General features: G+C 37.1%; 1 protein-coding gene across 16 annotated transcripts in view; it reads left to right on the forward strand.

Moving 5' to 3' along the window:
• The window catches only part of TRIM2 (tripartite motif containing 2), a 195,332-nt gene extending 181,880 nt beyond the window's left edge, over positions 1-13,452 (forward strand). For 15 of the 16 annotated variants that reach the window (XM_037830850.1, XM_037830844.1, XM_037830847.1 and 12 more), the window contains one exon: positions 9,116-13,452. In XM_037830850.1, the coding sequence (XP_037686778.1) occupies positions 9,116-9,268 (153 nt within the window). In that variant the 3' untranslated portion in view covers positions 9,269-13,452. Of the gene's footprint in view, positions 1-6,406; positions 7,468-9,115 lie in introns of those variants that run through there. The other variant, XM_037830851.1, reaches the window with a different exon arrangement.
• The last annotated feature ends 2,250 nt before the right edge of the window (positions 13,453-15,702 follow it).

The raw sequence follows: 15,702 nt of genomic DNA on the forward strand, positions 1-15,702 counted from the left end.
TTATTTTTGCTAACCTCTAACTGAAAACGATCATTTCTTTCAATTATGAATATAGGCAGTAATCACAGTAGTTTTAGCAATACTGATGGCTTTGTCACCTTAAGAAATCACAGATTTTTTATATTTACAGTTGTTGCAGACATCTGGAATTATTGTTTATACTCATCACTACTTCAAAACCACAGTATTTAATAGACCCTTCACTATTTCTTGTTACTTAATGTATTAATAAAAAAGCTCACATATTACTCTATCATGATTTTATAATAATTTGATAACTATATTTCAATATAATTGTTTTCCTTTATAATCCCATGTATTTTGTTTTCTGCATTTCAAAACATTATTCTGCTAAATAATCCATTAGTCAAAGAGGAAGTCTCAAGAGAAGATGTAAAAATGCATTGGACCAATGAAAATGAAAGCACATCAAAATTTATGGGATGCAATTAAAACAGTGCTGAAAGGGAAATTAGAAATAAGAAAAACACCCAAAGCAGAAAGGTATAATAAAAAGTAGATGAGACATCAATGAAATTCAAGACAGAAGAACAGAAAATAAATGAAACAAAAAGGTGCATTTTTTAAAAATTGACAAACCTCTAGCAAAATGGACAAAGGAAAAAAGAGAAAAAATACAGATTGATACTATCAGGTATGAAACAGTGACTATCACTTCAGATCCTGCAGACATCAAAATGATAATAAGGAAATTCAATGAAAAATTCTGCACACATAATTTGACAACCTTGATGAAATGGACCAATTCCTCAAAAAGTACAAACTCCAAAATTCACCCAAAATGAAGTAGATTGTTTGAATAGCTCTATCACTATTAAGGAAATTTATTTCATAACATTAAAACTCTCCAAAAAAATCTCTAGACCCAGACGGTTTCACTGAAGAATTCTGCCAAATGTTTAAAGAAGAATCTGTACCAATTCTACACAGTCTCTTCCAAAAATAGAAAATGAGAGAACACTTCCCCACTCAGCTTAGGAAGCCAGTATTACCCTGGCACCAAACTCAGGCAGAGACAGTACAAAAAATTAAAAAGAAAACTACAGACCAATATTCCTCATGAATATGATGCAAAAATTCTCAAGAAAATATTAGCAAATAGAGTTCAGCAATATATAAAAAGTATATAACAATATATAAAATACATTTAAAAATACACCATGACCAAATGGAATTTATTCCAGGGACACAAGCCTGGTTCAGTATTTGAAAATCAATCAGTATGATCCACCATATTAAAAGGTTAAAAAAAATCATAAGGTCTTATTTGTCAAGGTGCCAAGGGTCAAGGTGATCAATTACAACGAGCCAAACAGAAAGTGACAAACAGGCCTATATTCAGTTACTGTGACAGTGTAAGCAAGAGGTAAAAATAGGTGCCTGCTCCCTAATCTTCTATTCTTCCCTAGAAAGAGGAGTTGCTCAAATCAGCACAGACTGGGGGGTGGGGGCAGGGTGGGGGCTTGGGCTTGTCTCACTGCCAGGGGCCCTGAACAGAAGTCTGTTGCTATTCTGTGGGCCAGGGGAGGGAGAGGGAGAAGGGCTAGGGATGGGAAAGACTTGAGTCCAAGTGGAGAGAAGGGTCCTAGTCAACCCCTCCCCCCATACTCCTGAATGGAACCATCTGGGCTAGGAATGCAAATATATGTGTAAGCGTAGCAGGCACCAGGGGCAGGGGTGGGGAGGCACCGGTTCTTGACTGCAACTCCCACTGGAGACTGCTGTTCACTAGCTGTGCACCAAGTCTGGAATGGGGAAGGCAGCTTCCCCATGAGGCCAGCCAGGCAAATCCTTTGTAATTGCCTATGGTCAGCCTTGAAATATCACACGTAGGATTTTGGCCTGGTGCTGGACTCCTCAATATCAATCAATGCAGAAAAAGCTTTTGACAAATTCAATACTTATACATGATAAAAATTCAGAAAACTAGGAATAGAGAGTAACTTTACAACTTGATAAAGAACAAAAAACAAACAAACCTAGAGCTACCACCTTACTTAATGGTGAAAGACTGAATGCTTTCCTCCTAAGATCAGGAACAAAGCAAGGATCTCTGCTCTTGCCATTTTTATTCAACAATATACTGGAAGTTGTAGCCAGTACAGTAGGCAAGGAAATTAAAAGCTTACAAATAGGAAAGGGAAAAATAAATCTGTCCCTATTTGCAGAAGACATGATCATTTACATAGAAAATCCCAAGGAATCTACCCAAAACTTTCCTAGAAACCAATAAATGAGTTCAGAAAGGTCACAGGACACAAGGTCAACATGCAAAAAACAATATATCTATATATATTAGTGATGAACATGTGGGAAACAAATTAAAAAATACATCTTTTATAATTGTTTAAAAATGAAATACTTGGGTTTAAATCTAACAAAAGATGTATAGGATTTGTATGCTGAAAACTATAAGAAGCTGATTAAAGAAATCAAACAAGATCTAAATATATGGAGAGTCATACTGTGTTCATGGATTGGAAGACTCAAATGTTCATTCTCCCCAAACTGATACACAGGTTTAACTAAATCCCAGCAGGATTTTGTGTAGATTGTTCTAAAATTTATATGGAAAGGCAGAGGAACCAGACGAGCTAAAACAATTTTGAAAAAAAAAAGAATAAAGTGGAAGGAATTACTCTTCCTAATTTCATGATTTATTATATAGCTATGGTAATCAAAACTGTGGGATACTGGTGGATGGATAGACACTTGGATCATTGGAGCATAATAGAGAATCCAGAAATAGCCCCCATACAAGTACAGCCAACTGATTTTGGACAAAGGTACAAAGGCAATTTAATAAGGAAGGATAGCCTTTCCAAAAACAAGTGGTGCTGGAGCAGTTATATATCCAAAGGCAAAAAATGAACCTCACTTTATGCAAAAAATATTAACTCAAATGGAGTGTAGATTTAAATGAAAAAATGTGAAGCTATTAAACTTTTAGAAGATAATGTTTAGAAGATAACCTTTTAGAAGATAAACTTTTAGAAGATTTTTATTTTAATTTTATTTTGAAATAAATTCAAACTTACAGGAACAGTTGCAAAAACAATACAAAACCCATACACAGAACTCCAGCATACTCGGACCCCCCTCCCCCAATACCCCGATCCAACTTTAACATCCTGTCACACCACCATTTCTTTCTTTCCCTCCCTCCCTCCCTCCCTCCTTCTCTCCTGTCTCCTGTCTGTCATCCATCATCTATTGCTCTGTCCTCTGAACATATGAGAGCAAGCTGCACACATCCTTGAACAAACAATATAATTCACATATACAATTCCCATGAACAAGAACATTCTTTGATGCAATCCCATTAAGCGCAGCTAAGAAGTTCAAGAAATTCAACATTGATACAAAGCTTATATTCTGTATTTCCTTTTTTTTCTTTTCTTATGTTCCCACTGTGTCCCTTTGAGTCTCCTCTCCTCTATTCTCAGATCCCATCCAGGCTCATCCTTGGCATTTCATTGTCATTGCCTATTTAGACTATCTTTTTCTTTATCAATTGTGTAAACATATATATGGCCTAAATCTTCCCATTCCAGCCCCTCCCTAGCATTCCATTAGTGGGATTAATCACATTTAGAGTATTGCAATGCTATCACCTTCCCACCATCCATTACTAGAAATTTCCTTTCACCCCAAACAGCAACCCTACACTCATTTCTTAACTCCCCATTGCCCCTTCCCCCACTTCTCCTAACACATACTCTACTTTTCATCTCTATGGTCATATTCTCTGATAATTTCTTTGTGTTTATTGTGGGACTTAAATTTAACCTCTTAAATCCATAACAACCTTGTTTTTCTTTGATACCAACTTAACTTCAATAGGACATGTAAACTATGTTTCTATACTCCTCCATTCCCCCACCTTTATATAGTTCTTGTCAAAAATTACATATTTTACAGTGAGTCCAAAACCACTGATTGTCATTAGAGTTTATGCATTTTATATCCTGTACGAAGTAAATAGTGGAGTTACAAATCAAAAATTATTAACTTCTATTTGTATTCCATTGTGGTCAGAGAGTGTGCTTTGAATATATTCAGGTTTTGTTTTTGTTTTTTAATTTATTGAGGCTTGTTTTATGTCCCAGCATATGGTCTATTCTGGAGAAAGATCCGTGATCACTAGAGAAAAATGTGTGTCCTGGTGATTTGGGATGTTATGTCCTATATATGTCTGTTAAAATTCTCTCTCTCTCTCCTTTCTTTGTTTCTCTGTCAGTAGGGCTCCCTTTAGTATATGAAGTAGGGCAGGTCTTTTATTAGCAAAATCTCTCAGCATTTGTCTGTGAAAAATTTAAGCTGTCCCTCAAATTTGAAGGAGAGTTTTGCTGGATAAAGTATTCTTGGTTGGAAATTTTTCTCTCTCCGAATTTTAAATGTCATGCCACTGCCTTCTCGCCTCCATGGTGGCCGCTGAGTAGTCACTACTTAGTCTTATGTTGTTTCCTTTGTATGTGGTGAATTGCTTTTCTCTTGCTGCTTTCAGAACTTGCTCCTTCTCTTCAGTATTTGACAGTCTGATCAGAATATGTCTTGGAGTGGGTTTATTTGGATTTATTCTATTTGGAGTTCGCTGGGCATTTATGCTTTGTGTATTTATATTGTGTAGAAGGTTTGGGAAGTTTTCCCCAGCAATTTCTTTGAATACCCTTTCTAGACCTTTACCCTTCTCTTCCCCTTCTGGGACACCAATGAGTCTTAAATTTGGATGTTTTATTTTATCTATTGTGTCCCTGGGATCCATTTTGATTTTTTTTATTTTTCCCCCATTCTTTCTTTTGTTCTTTCATTTTCCTTTCTGTGGTTGTCGAGGATGCTGAGTTCAGCTTCCTCTAATCTTGTATTATGAGTATCCAGAGTCTTTTTAATTTGGCCAACAGTTTCTTTTATTTCCATAAGATCTTCTATTTTTTATTTACTCTTGCAATTTCTTCTTTATGCTCTTCTAGGGTCTTCTTGATGTCCTTTATATCCTGTGCCATGCTCTTCTTCATGTCCTTTATGTCCTGTGCCATGCTCTCATTGTGTGATTTTATGTCTTTGATTAATTGCACCAGGTACTGTGTCTCTTCTGATCTTTTGATTTGGGTGTTTGGGTTTGGGTTCTCCGTATCATCTGGTTTTATCATATGCTTTAAGATTTTCTGTTGTTTTTGGCCTCTAGACATTTGCTTTACTTGATAGGTTTCTTTCTGGATATTAAAAAATACCAATCTCTAAACTTTCTCTAACTAGCCAGCAGATGGCATCTGCGAGTCACCTGTTCCCCTCAAGTCAGTTCTCCCCGACTTTGTCTTTGTGGTGTGTGGGGATCTGATTCTTGTGGAGTTCAGTTGGTGCACTAAGTTTAGGTGTGTTGTTGGTGCTGTCTGCCTTGAATGTGGGGCGTGTGTCTGGGTGGTTAGGGAGGCAGGGGAGCTTTAATAATCAAACCTCCCAGGTGTTCCTGGAGATTTAAGGCTGTTACACGAGGCTAAGCCTTCATTTCAGTCTTGCCACAGATTGTCTCTGCCGCTGACCCACAAGTCCTTGGTATTGGCATAAGGACCCTGGGTTTTCCAAGCAGGTCCCCTATCCCTGCCGTGCTCTTCCAGGACCTCTGCTGAGGGGAGGCTGTGCCACGTCACAAGTGCACGCCAGCCTCCAGGGATGCCCTGGGCCGCCGGGCCATGCAGGGGCGTTCTCAGCCTGCTTTAAAGATAGTTGAATGGGGCGTGTTAATTTCCCCCTTTTCGCACAGCTCCGCCTTCCCTGCTGCGGGACAATTAGCTGTGGGTGCACTAAAGGCGTCCACGGCTGATATGGTGGTGTGTGCGCGGTGCTGCGAGAAAGACTCCCTGTCACACTGGGTTTCTTGGCACAGTTCTGGGCTGTGGGTCTGGCCCCGGGCGGGAGCGTCCCCAGGCCACCGGGGAGATGTCTGCAAGGGGCTCAGTTTCTTTCTCCTTTTGGCTCCCCTCTGCCCCCCTGGCCCTGGAAAAATCAGCAGCAGGTGTGGGGAGGGCTATCCTCCATACCAGACACCGAGGCATTGGCTACAGCCCGCTCCTGCAGTGCTTCACTGCGCAGTTCTCACTGCTGTATCTGCAGCCACTCCTGTTTTTTTTTTTTTTTTTTAAAGAACTAGTCCATCTCCAAACGCCAACCCACAGTTTCCCCACACCGCAGCACAGCTGCGGGACTTTCAGCCGGCTTGCTTACTCGTTTCAGAATGCAGACTCCCAGTTTTACCAAATGCACACTCCCTGTGGATTTAGCAGACCTTGTCCAGCTGGTGCATCACAGGAACTGGTGTTCTGGGTCACTTTCTGGCTTTTATCTAGTATTTTTCACAGAGTTGTTTTATTTGCCCTGTCTCACCTAGCCACCATCTTAGGTTCTCCTTAGAAGATTTTAAGATAAAAACTTCAGGACCTAAGGCTTGGTGAGGTGACATGACATCAAACCATGGTCTATAAAAGAAAAATGAATAAATTGGACTTCATCAAAATGAAAAACTTTTACTCTGCAACGGACTCTGTTAAAGAGGATGAAATGACAAGCATCAGACTGGGAGAAAATATTTATAAACCGCATATCTGATAATGGACTCATATTCAGAATATATAGAGAACTCTCAAAACCTGACCATGAAGGAAACCCAATTAGGAAATGGGCAAAAAACATGAAGAGAAGTTTCAATGAAGGGGTTATATGGGCAGCAAATAAGCACATGAAATGATATTTAACATCATTAGACATTAGGGAAATGCAAATTAAGACCACAAGAGATATTACTGTTTACTTATTAGAATAGCTAATGTCAAAAATAGTTTTAATACCGAATGCTGGTTGAGATGTGGAGAAACTGTATCTTGCATACATTGCTGGTTAGATGTCAACTAGAATTGCCAGACTGGAAAATAGTTTAGCAGTTTCATAAACAACTAAACATATACCTACCACACACACCCCAGAAATTCTACTTCTGGGCATTTATCACAGAGAAATGAAAACTTTTGTCCACCCAGAAACCTGTACATCATTTTTAATCAAAGCTTTATTCATAAACTCCCCCACGTGGGAATAACCCACATGTCCTTCCAAGATTAATGGCTAAACAGCGGTACATTCATATTGTGGAATACTACTCAGCAATAAAAAGGAACAAACTTGATACATTCAACAACTTGGATGGATATCAAGGGCGTTATAATGAGTGGGAAAAAAAGCCAATTTCAAAAGGGTCACATACAGTAGATGTATGTTTATATAACATTCCTGAAATGACAAAATTACAGAGATGGAAAACAGATTTGTGGCTAGACAAGGGTTAAAAGGGAGGGGGATGACCATAAAGGGAGGTCTTTATGGTGATGGAATAGCTTTATGTATTGATTCCAGTGGTGATTACACAATATACACATGTGATAAATGGCATATGATATGCCTGTTTGTTGGTTTTGATATTGTACTATAATTATGTAAGATGTAACCATTGGGGGAAACTGGGTGAGAGGGACATGGGACCTTTCTGTACTATATTTGCAACTTCCAATGACTCTATAATCATTTCAAAATAAAAAGTTTTCAAAATCAAATAAACTCAAAGTAATAATAATTAGGAATTTAAATATGTTTTTGTGGTTCAGGAATGATGGTATCATAATAGCATTTGCCATTTTGAATGAGTCTTAAAAAATAATAAAATGGTTATATTCTGGAAAGGAAAAAAAAAAGAAACATTAAAATATTATTCTGAGAAGGGGTCTGTAGTCTTTACCAGACTGCCAAAGAGGTCATGGCACAAAAAGATTTGGTTTTTACTCTAAATTAAGGAAATTGTTGCAGTCAGATATAACCTTGGAAAGTTCACCAGTGTTTATTTCTAGTTATAATCTGGTTCCATGTCAAGAAATCCATTCCAGTTTAAATCCTCAAAGTGAAGAGTGTTCTTTCCTCCAGTTTCCCTGTGTACACCTGTATAAGGATCTAAACATGCATTAACAAACTACAGACAGGGTTTTTCATCCCTGCTGATGTGGCTCTGTGTAGTGCACCTGAGAACCAAGCGTGCACCAGTTACGTCAGTAGCATTCAAATGTCTCTGTGAGGACAGGAAAAGTTAGCAGTCTGAGTGTGATTTAGGCCTCTCCTGTTCAGAAGAACAACTGAGGCTACAACTGTAACACCAAATGCTTTTATTTCTCCAATGTATTTATCTTGATAGAGTATCCCAAAGACATTATTATTTGTAAGAGGCATTCTGTAACTGATAAGTGTATTAGACCAGGGGTCACAAACTCAGATGCCTATAGACATTTCTACAGAAGGCAGACAGGGAGCTAAATTCTTGAAGCTGCTCTGTGTGGGACAGCAGATGCTAAACTTTGTCTTGTGGCCCCTGCACAGGACCTGCCTGGTTACACTGCTTTTAAAAACACCATGCAGGCCAAGCAAAATGGTCCAAAGAAACCAGCCTGGGCCTTGTGCAGGAGAAGTGTAAGGGCCTGGATTTATTTCTTTTATTTCGTCATTGCAGAAGCTTCCAAATCAAAAGAACACTTCATATCGAAATGTACATGTAAAACCATTGCCTTCTAACAATTGTCTCTTTCCTGAAAAAGGAAAAAAAATTCTATATTGTTTCATTGTAAATTATGATTAGGATCACTCTATTATGGTCTAGTTGCTGATTTTTCTCCCTTATGATTGGGGGTGAAAAGGAATGAAAGGGGACTGTGAGGATGGAAGGGGAAGAAGTGAAAACTTCGAGTGAGAAATAAAGGTAGTTCATTTTCAAGCACCATCCAAGGCCATTTCCACCAAATGCTTGTTTTGACAACTGTAGGAATTTAACAAGATCTGGCAGCCAATGGCGCCTTCTATATCAGTGACTCCAGGGCACAGGGAGAGAGAAGAGAAAACATAAACTAAGTGGAGGGAGGGTGTGAATATGTGGTATGACCTAAACAGACCTCGGGGGTGGCATATATGCTTTATGCTGGCAACATTAGCATTGAGGTTTTCCAACTCATACTTCAGCGTTTACTGTAACTTTTCCTATTATGCTCTGCCTTTATATTTTTTACAGGTTTTTGATGGAAGTGGATCGTTTTTGTCCTACATTAACACATCTGCTGACCCTCTCTACGGCCCCCAGGGCCTGGCCCTAACTTCTGATGGCCATGTCGTGGTTGCAGACTCTGGAAATCACTGTTTCAAGGTCTATCGATACTTGCAGTAACAGTGGGCAACTGGACACCCCCTTACAAAGGTCTTGCACTATAAACTGGAATGGATGTTTTCTACGCGGGACCAGATTATGTCTAGACTTTTCTTGCTAGAAGGAATCACTGGTGAACTTTTCCAAGGTTATTTCTGAATGTAACAATTTCCTTAAGACTGCATATCCAACTTCCACAATTCACCTTTAGGGTTTAAAAAAAAAATCTCTTCTATGGAATTATAAAAACTGCCAAGTTTTACACCTGTGAACTATGGCTTATAGGACAAGAATTTATGTAGTTAAACTAATTTTGCAAGTGAAACAAACATTTTTAAAAAACTAGAATATTTAAAGGTGTTTGTTAATCCTGTGAATGGTAGCTTTGGCTCAGAGCTTCCAAAAAAACGGAACAAAACAAAGACAAAATGTGTTGTAGTTATTTACTTTATTTAACCTAGGTCACATGACCTGGGGAATCTTCTAACCACACTTTCGTAATAGGTATTACTCGTGCAACATTTTTTTGGTCATCAGTAACTATAATATAAGTTGCTTTAGAATAAATAAGGCTGTCTTGCAGAATCCTCCCAGGTCTGATTGGTGGGCTTTGAGTTTAGCTCTTAAGAATCAATCCCAGTTTCCCCACCTTTCTGGGTTAGATCAAAGATCTTTGTGATGTTTTCTTTTCACCTTCTCTTTCCTACTCACCTTGTACCAGAAAACAAAGTCCATTTTCAGGTAGACCTGAAATTCTGAATGCTTTGTAAAGCATATTAAAATAGTAATGCTACCTTTTGGTAAACAGCCCCATAACTCCAGATTAACGCACTGGAATGTAATCAAGAAAATGTTAGTCACGTTGTATGTGCCATGTTCACACGTGTCTCTCTCCTTCCACCTCATGAAAGCGAAAGCTTTACCTCCTGCAGATTGTCAGCACATGTAGAAGGACACCAGTGTCCGAGGACAGAGCACCATGAGTAGCCCTTTGGAGGACTGATGGTGTCAACCAAAGGCTTGTGATTGATTAATGGTTTCCCCTTAGAAAGCAAGTGTTACCAAAGTTGTGTTATCTTGAAGGCATTACAGGTAAGGGCATGTTATGGTTATTTATCATTGTCTAATGAATAGTAGAGACATTAAAGGGACTATGTATACATGCTTAGGGTAAGGTAGACTGTATAATATAAATATATATCTATATAGCTGAATCTTTGGTATATTGAAATAGGCAGCACTCTGAAAGACAGACAAGCATTGTCCAGCCATTCTTCAGCACATTCCTTTCCTGTGCAGCTTAAAGACATCCCAGTGGAGCAAGCCCTAAAGCAGATTCATTTTTGCCATTTTCCAGGAATGATGGTGATGGCTGACTTTTAGTCAGAAAAATGGCCTCTGTCCTTTTCAAAAAACAGTAGGTCAGAAGAAAAGTTCCACTTGAGTTTCACTTAATTTAAACTAAGTATAAATGCAACTTGAAAAATTTTAAGAATAATTTAGCCAATCGTTTATCTGTCATTGATGCTTTAAGATGCGGTCCATTTCCACTGGTTTAATTTTCTACTCAGTTCTACCAAATAGGATGTCAGGTTTGGCATTTTTGATGACTTTGGGGTCTCTTTTCAGTGAAAGCACCTTAGAACTGTACTATAAGGAAACATTTCCCATATGTATAATTATATTAATGTGATGTTTATTGCTTGTTAATATATAATTCAGTCATTCTCTTATAGGATTTTTTTAAATTCAGAAAGGAACTCTCTAGCTACTTCCAATTGTTTGTTAAATTTATTGTGTCTGAATCAACCTCTGAAAAAATTTTTTCAGGAAGATTTACATTTATGTTTAGTATTTTCTTAGAGTTTTAAAAAATATTTGGGCCTATGATAAAATGATAAAATTTCAATAACATTTTTAGAAAGTTAAACTAAGACATTTTTTCTAACGTCAGTGAAGTAAGTCTATGAATTGAACCATTCATATTTACTGAGTACCTATTAGGCATCAGGCACTGTTGTAGCCACTGAAAAAATCCCCATCCCCTTGGAGCTTACATTCTGCATAGAGGATAGGCTAGACTGTTGGTAGTTCTTAGACCGTTTAAAAGAAAACTTAAAAATTGGTTAAATTAATTTTAGGTTATTTTCACAAGTAAAAATGGCTTCCTAATTAGATTCTGTCACAGGCTATTGATCTTAAGACTAGTTTATTTAAAGAGATTTTTTACACAACATTTATGTTATAGTTGTGAACTTAGAAACCAACTTTTTATAAACTAACCAGCCGTCCTACCATATCAGGCTGGGTATCTCGGTAGTAGATTGAATGCAAAACTTAATGTTTTACATATCAATATTGGCACAAACTGGAATGAAAGAATACATACTCTGATTCAGAACTGTTTGACCATCTGTTTCTAAGACCCACGTTCTGGGCACTCTGAGAAACACTATTTCTCCCCCAAAATTATTTAATCATAAATGTTAAAGTACAGATAACAGTTCACACTTGGATACATATGTGCATTTACTGTATTTCTCGGTAAGCATATTTTTGGGGAAGATGTCTTGCTGCTAAGATTCAAATAGACAAAGTGTAAATGAAATTTTGTCACATCCTGTTAAGAATGGTTTCTGGTAAACTGAGAAGGACATGAAAAGAAGTGGCTTTTTTTCTGGGCTACCATTATTGTTCGATTTCTTTTTGTGAAATGTACAGAACCTGTCAGTCTTCATGGTAAGTAGCACTGAAAAAGTACTCATTCAAATCCCCACCTCCCCTGGGCACTTATGGCAAAATATTGCCACTTAGAATTTAAAGGTCAGTGACAATGCATTCCCTCTCAATACAGACTTCCCTGCTGGACATGGGGAGATAGGGAGTCACTTGTCCACTCAGAAACAAATAAATAAAAAGCCTTTATGTACTGTTTGCTTATTTTTTTAAGGGTACTTGATATTTTGATCAAACTTTCATTAACCACTAGATTTGAGGCAAACAAGTACTCCAGATCCATGCAACTAGAACACACTTGCTTTTACTAAATATACAGGGTATTTCCTAACACAGAGTTCACTGGAAAAGCAGTGCATTAGCATGTATCCGTGGATCCTTAACATTGAAGGTTAACATAAATGTTTTTGGTAAACCTATGAATCAATTGGAAGAAACAGCAAATATACATCAGATTATTCCAAATGGGAAAAAAATCTTTTTGTACATTCGAATTCTGTAGTAACCTCTCTATTCACTAGTTTCTAAAACAGGAGGAATGTTTTCAGTTTAATAATTTAAAACCAAGACATTTCCAGGTAGGATAAAATTGCAGCTGTTTGATGCAAACATTACCTAATTTTGCTTAAAACCAGAAGTCGTAATACTATTGCATTCTGTAAATGAGGCAGGGTTTGAAACTTTACAATTGTTTTAATATTTTTGATAACTAAGAATCTAGTATTGCCATAAAGGAAACTAAGTGCCCATTAAAGATTTGTTTGTTATAAATAACTAATTTTTTGTTTTGTTTTAAATGACAGTAAGCCACAAATCATGATGTTAATCTTAAAAACTTTGTGAAGATGAACTGTGTGGCAGTGATTGTGTGGTCTGTTGGTGGAGAATGTATGAAAGTTATTAATTTCTATTCTAGAATAGTTTAATAAATTGGCTATTGTTCCAATGAATGTACAGCATTTCCATTAACTTTTGAAAGCAACACAGCCTTAATCTCAGTGCTTTTGCTTTATGACATGGGAATGTTCTGTCATCAACAGAGTGTATTCTTATAATAGAATTCTTTATATCATCTCAATTCTATAGCCATTCAATCCTCTGTATGAGTATGAAGGTTTTTGCTTCCTTTTTTTTAATTTTGTACATTCCGTCTTTATAGATCCGTCTCATGTGTCTTGTGCATAGAACACTAAGTCTTGTGCTCTCTGACATTGATACTGATATATTCTCTTTATTTGTTCTTTTAAGAATCAAAATAATGATTGCCTATTTAAAGAAAAGAATGAACACTGTGCATCAAGGTGTTTGTACATTCGTAGCTACATATGTACCACAGTATTTTGGATGCTTTAGTCTACAATAAAACTTTAAATTAATTCTGTCTTGAAACACAGGAGAAGCAAGATTCATGTGTATAACTTCACCATGCACAAAATCTCAAATCATTATAATAAAGCTTGTTTTCTCCATTTTCAGGGTAAATGTGTATTTTTATAATTTAACGTATCATTCTCTTTTTTTAATGATGGGAAGTGGAAGGATGTTCTTGAATACATGGGAGAGATCAACACCTCAATTGAATCTTTAATACCAGTAAGAAAAACTTAGGAAAGTATCTGTTGGTTATGATGCTAATGATTTGTTAGCTTTTTGAATGTATCTTTAACAGTGATTTGGAAAATTGGAACACATATATAGCATGTACATTTAGAAGATTATAAGTATAAATCAAAATCTCTGTCCTTAAAACCCTCAAAGAATCACAAGAAAAGGCAATGGTCTAGCAGTCATGGCAGGCATATTTCTAAAGGACCTCACTTCCAACATTGTCTTCAGGTCCCACTGAAATTCATTAAAATAAAAATTTTTATTACATAAATAGTAGTACTCATTTCACATCGTCACCCAAGGAAAACTGTGGACAGTTCCCTGGCAATTCAGTTGTAATAAAGCCAGACAGTGAACACGCAAATAACGGGGTATCACTAAGTCATACTGTCAAAGGAGTTAGTTTCCACAGTCTTTCTTAAATTGAATAAAACATTTCTTAAACATCGCTTTTTTTTTTTGCGGAGGGGAAAAGAATTTATTCACCATCTTGCAAGAGCGGGCACATCACCAAAGAAATGTGGCAGGCACGCCAAACGATAGACCACAGCAACATTTTATATCCTAAGTCTAACAGGCAAGTCCCTCCCCTGTTTCTCCATTGGCTGGATACTCCAGAGGATACAGTCTATCCAAGAGAGCTAACTAGTTCGCCTTTGGGATTTTAAATTGTACAGCCTATCCAAGAGAGCTCATTCAGTTTAAATTTCCCACCGAGAGTTCCCACCTTTGATTATAGCGCCAACTCTGGGCTTAAGTCAGGGGCCCTCTCCTTCCCTTTAACCGCGAAGCCCATTTGAGCCAGTCTTGTTAAACATTGCTTTCTGTTCATAATTTGAAACTTGTCATTTTAACTCTCCTTATCTACGTCAGTATCTTCCCCACAAGGTTTGAGGAAGATGAGGTCATCAATCACAAGTGGACTCAGTGCTTGTTCTTTCATTTTCCTGTAAAGAGACCTTGTCTCTTTGTTGGTCATAAACGTCATTGACTTACATGTTCACACACAATCTTTTTCCTTATACAGTTAGAGGCTTTTCAGTTACTCACTAATAAGTCTCAGATTTGTATTTTGCTGTGATGGGATGAGCACAAAAATTTATCTTAATTAGAGACTTAGCTTTAAGTATCTTCTGAGAAACAACAGAACGAAACAATAAAAATTCATTTGGTTTGGGGTTTTTGAGTGTTAAAAAATCCCAAATAGAGTTACTCTCTGGAAGAGGCCACTAAAGTTAGTTTTGGAAGGAGAGATGACATAATAGAAATTGAAAAAAGGCCAAACATGACTACTGACTGGCAATAGTTAATTGGAAGAATATCTACTTCCATTCTCTACTTATTTTTTCTTTTAAGCAAGCAAGCATTGTTGTCATTGCAGACTATTTAGAGGTTTTCAGACTCAGCAAGAGATACATGGGACATTCCTCATATAAGCCACATCCCCTGTGTTCTAGTTCAGCACATCTCTCATTGTCCTTTGGGAATTTTTGTCACATAAAGCCAGGTGTACCTTTTCCCAGAGCAGACAAGGAATTCAATTAAAGCTGTAGCTTGTTATTCTTTATATTAGGAGACTCTACTGTCTCTTTTTCATTATAATATAATAATTTAACAAATGTCTAAGCACCTGTGGTACACAGCCTTTGGGCCAGGTGTAAGGGATATATGGATGACTAATAAAGTCTGTATCCAGAGAGCTTACAGTCTGGTAGGGAAACAGACCAAGTAATTAAAACACCATGAGCTGTTTTGTTTTGTTTTTTTTTTATTTGTTTTTTAAGCCCAAACCAATTTTTTTATTGTGAACTTTAACGTATGTACATAACAGTGATAACTTTCAAAGTACGATTTCCCAAATTATTAGCAAATTCAAAGAATGTCATGGGTCACAGTTCCACTTCAGCCATTTCCATTGTTGTAAAATATAACATACATATAGAAAGGTGATGAGCTGGTTTTATATCCTTTCAATAGCAAATATTTATTGAGAGTCTAGTATGTTCAGGTACTGTTCTGGGCAGTAGGGAATAGCAGTGAAAAAAAAAAAAAACTCCTGTTCTCATGGAGCCTTATTTTACTGAGATGAGACAAATAAATAAATATATACA

The sequence above is a fragment of the Choloepus didactylus genome, chromosome 3 (assembly GCF_015220235.1).
Source record: "Choloepus didactylus isolate mChoDid1 chromosome 3, mChoDid1.pri, whole genome shotgun sequence".
NCBI lineage: Eukaryota > Metazoa > Chordata > Mammalia > Pilosa > Megalonychidae > Choloepus > Choloepus didactylus.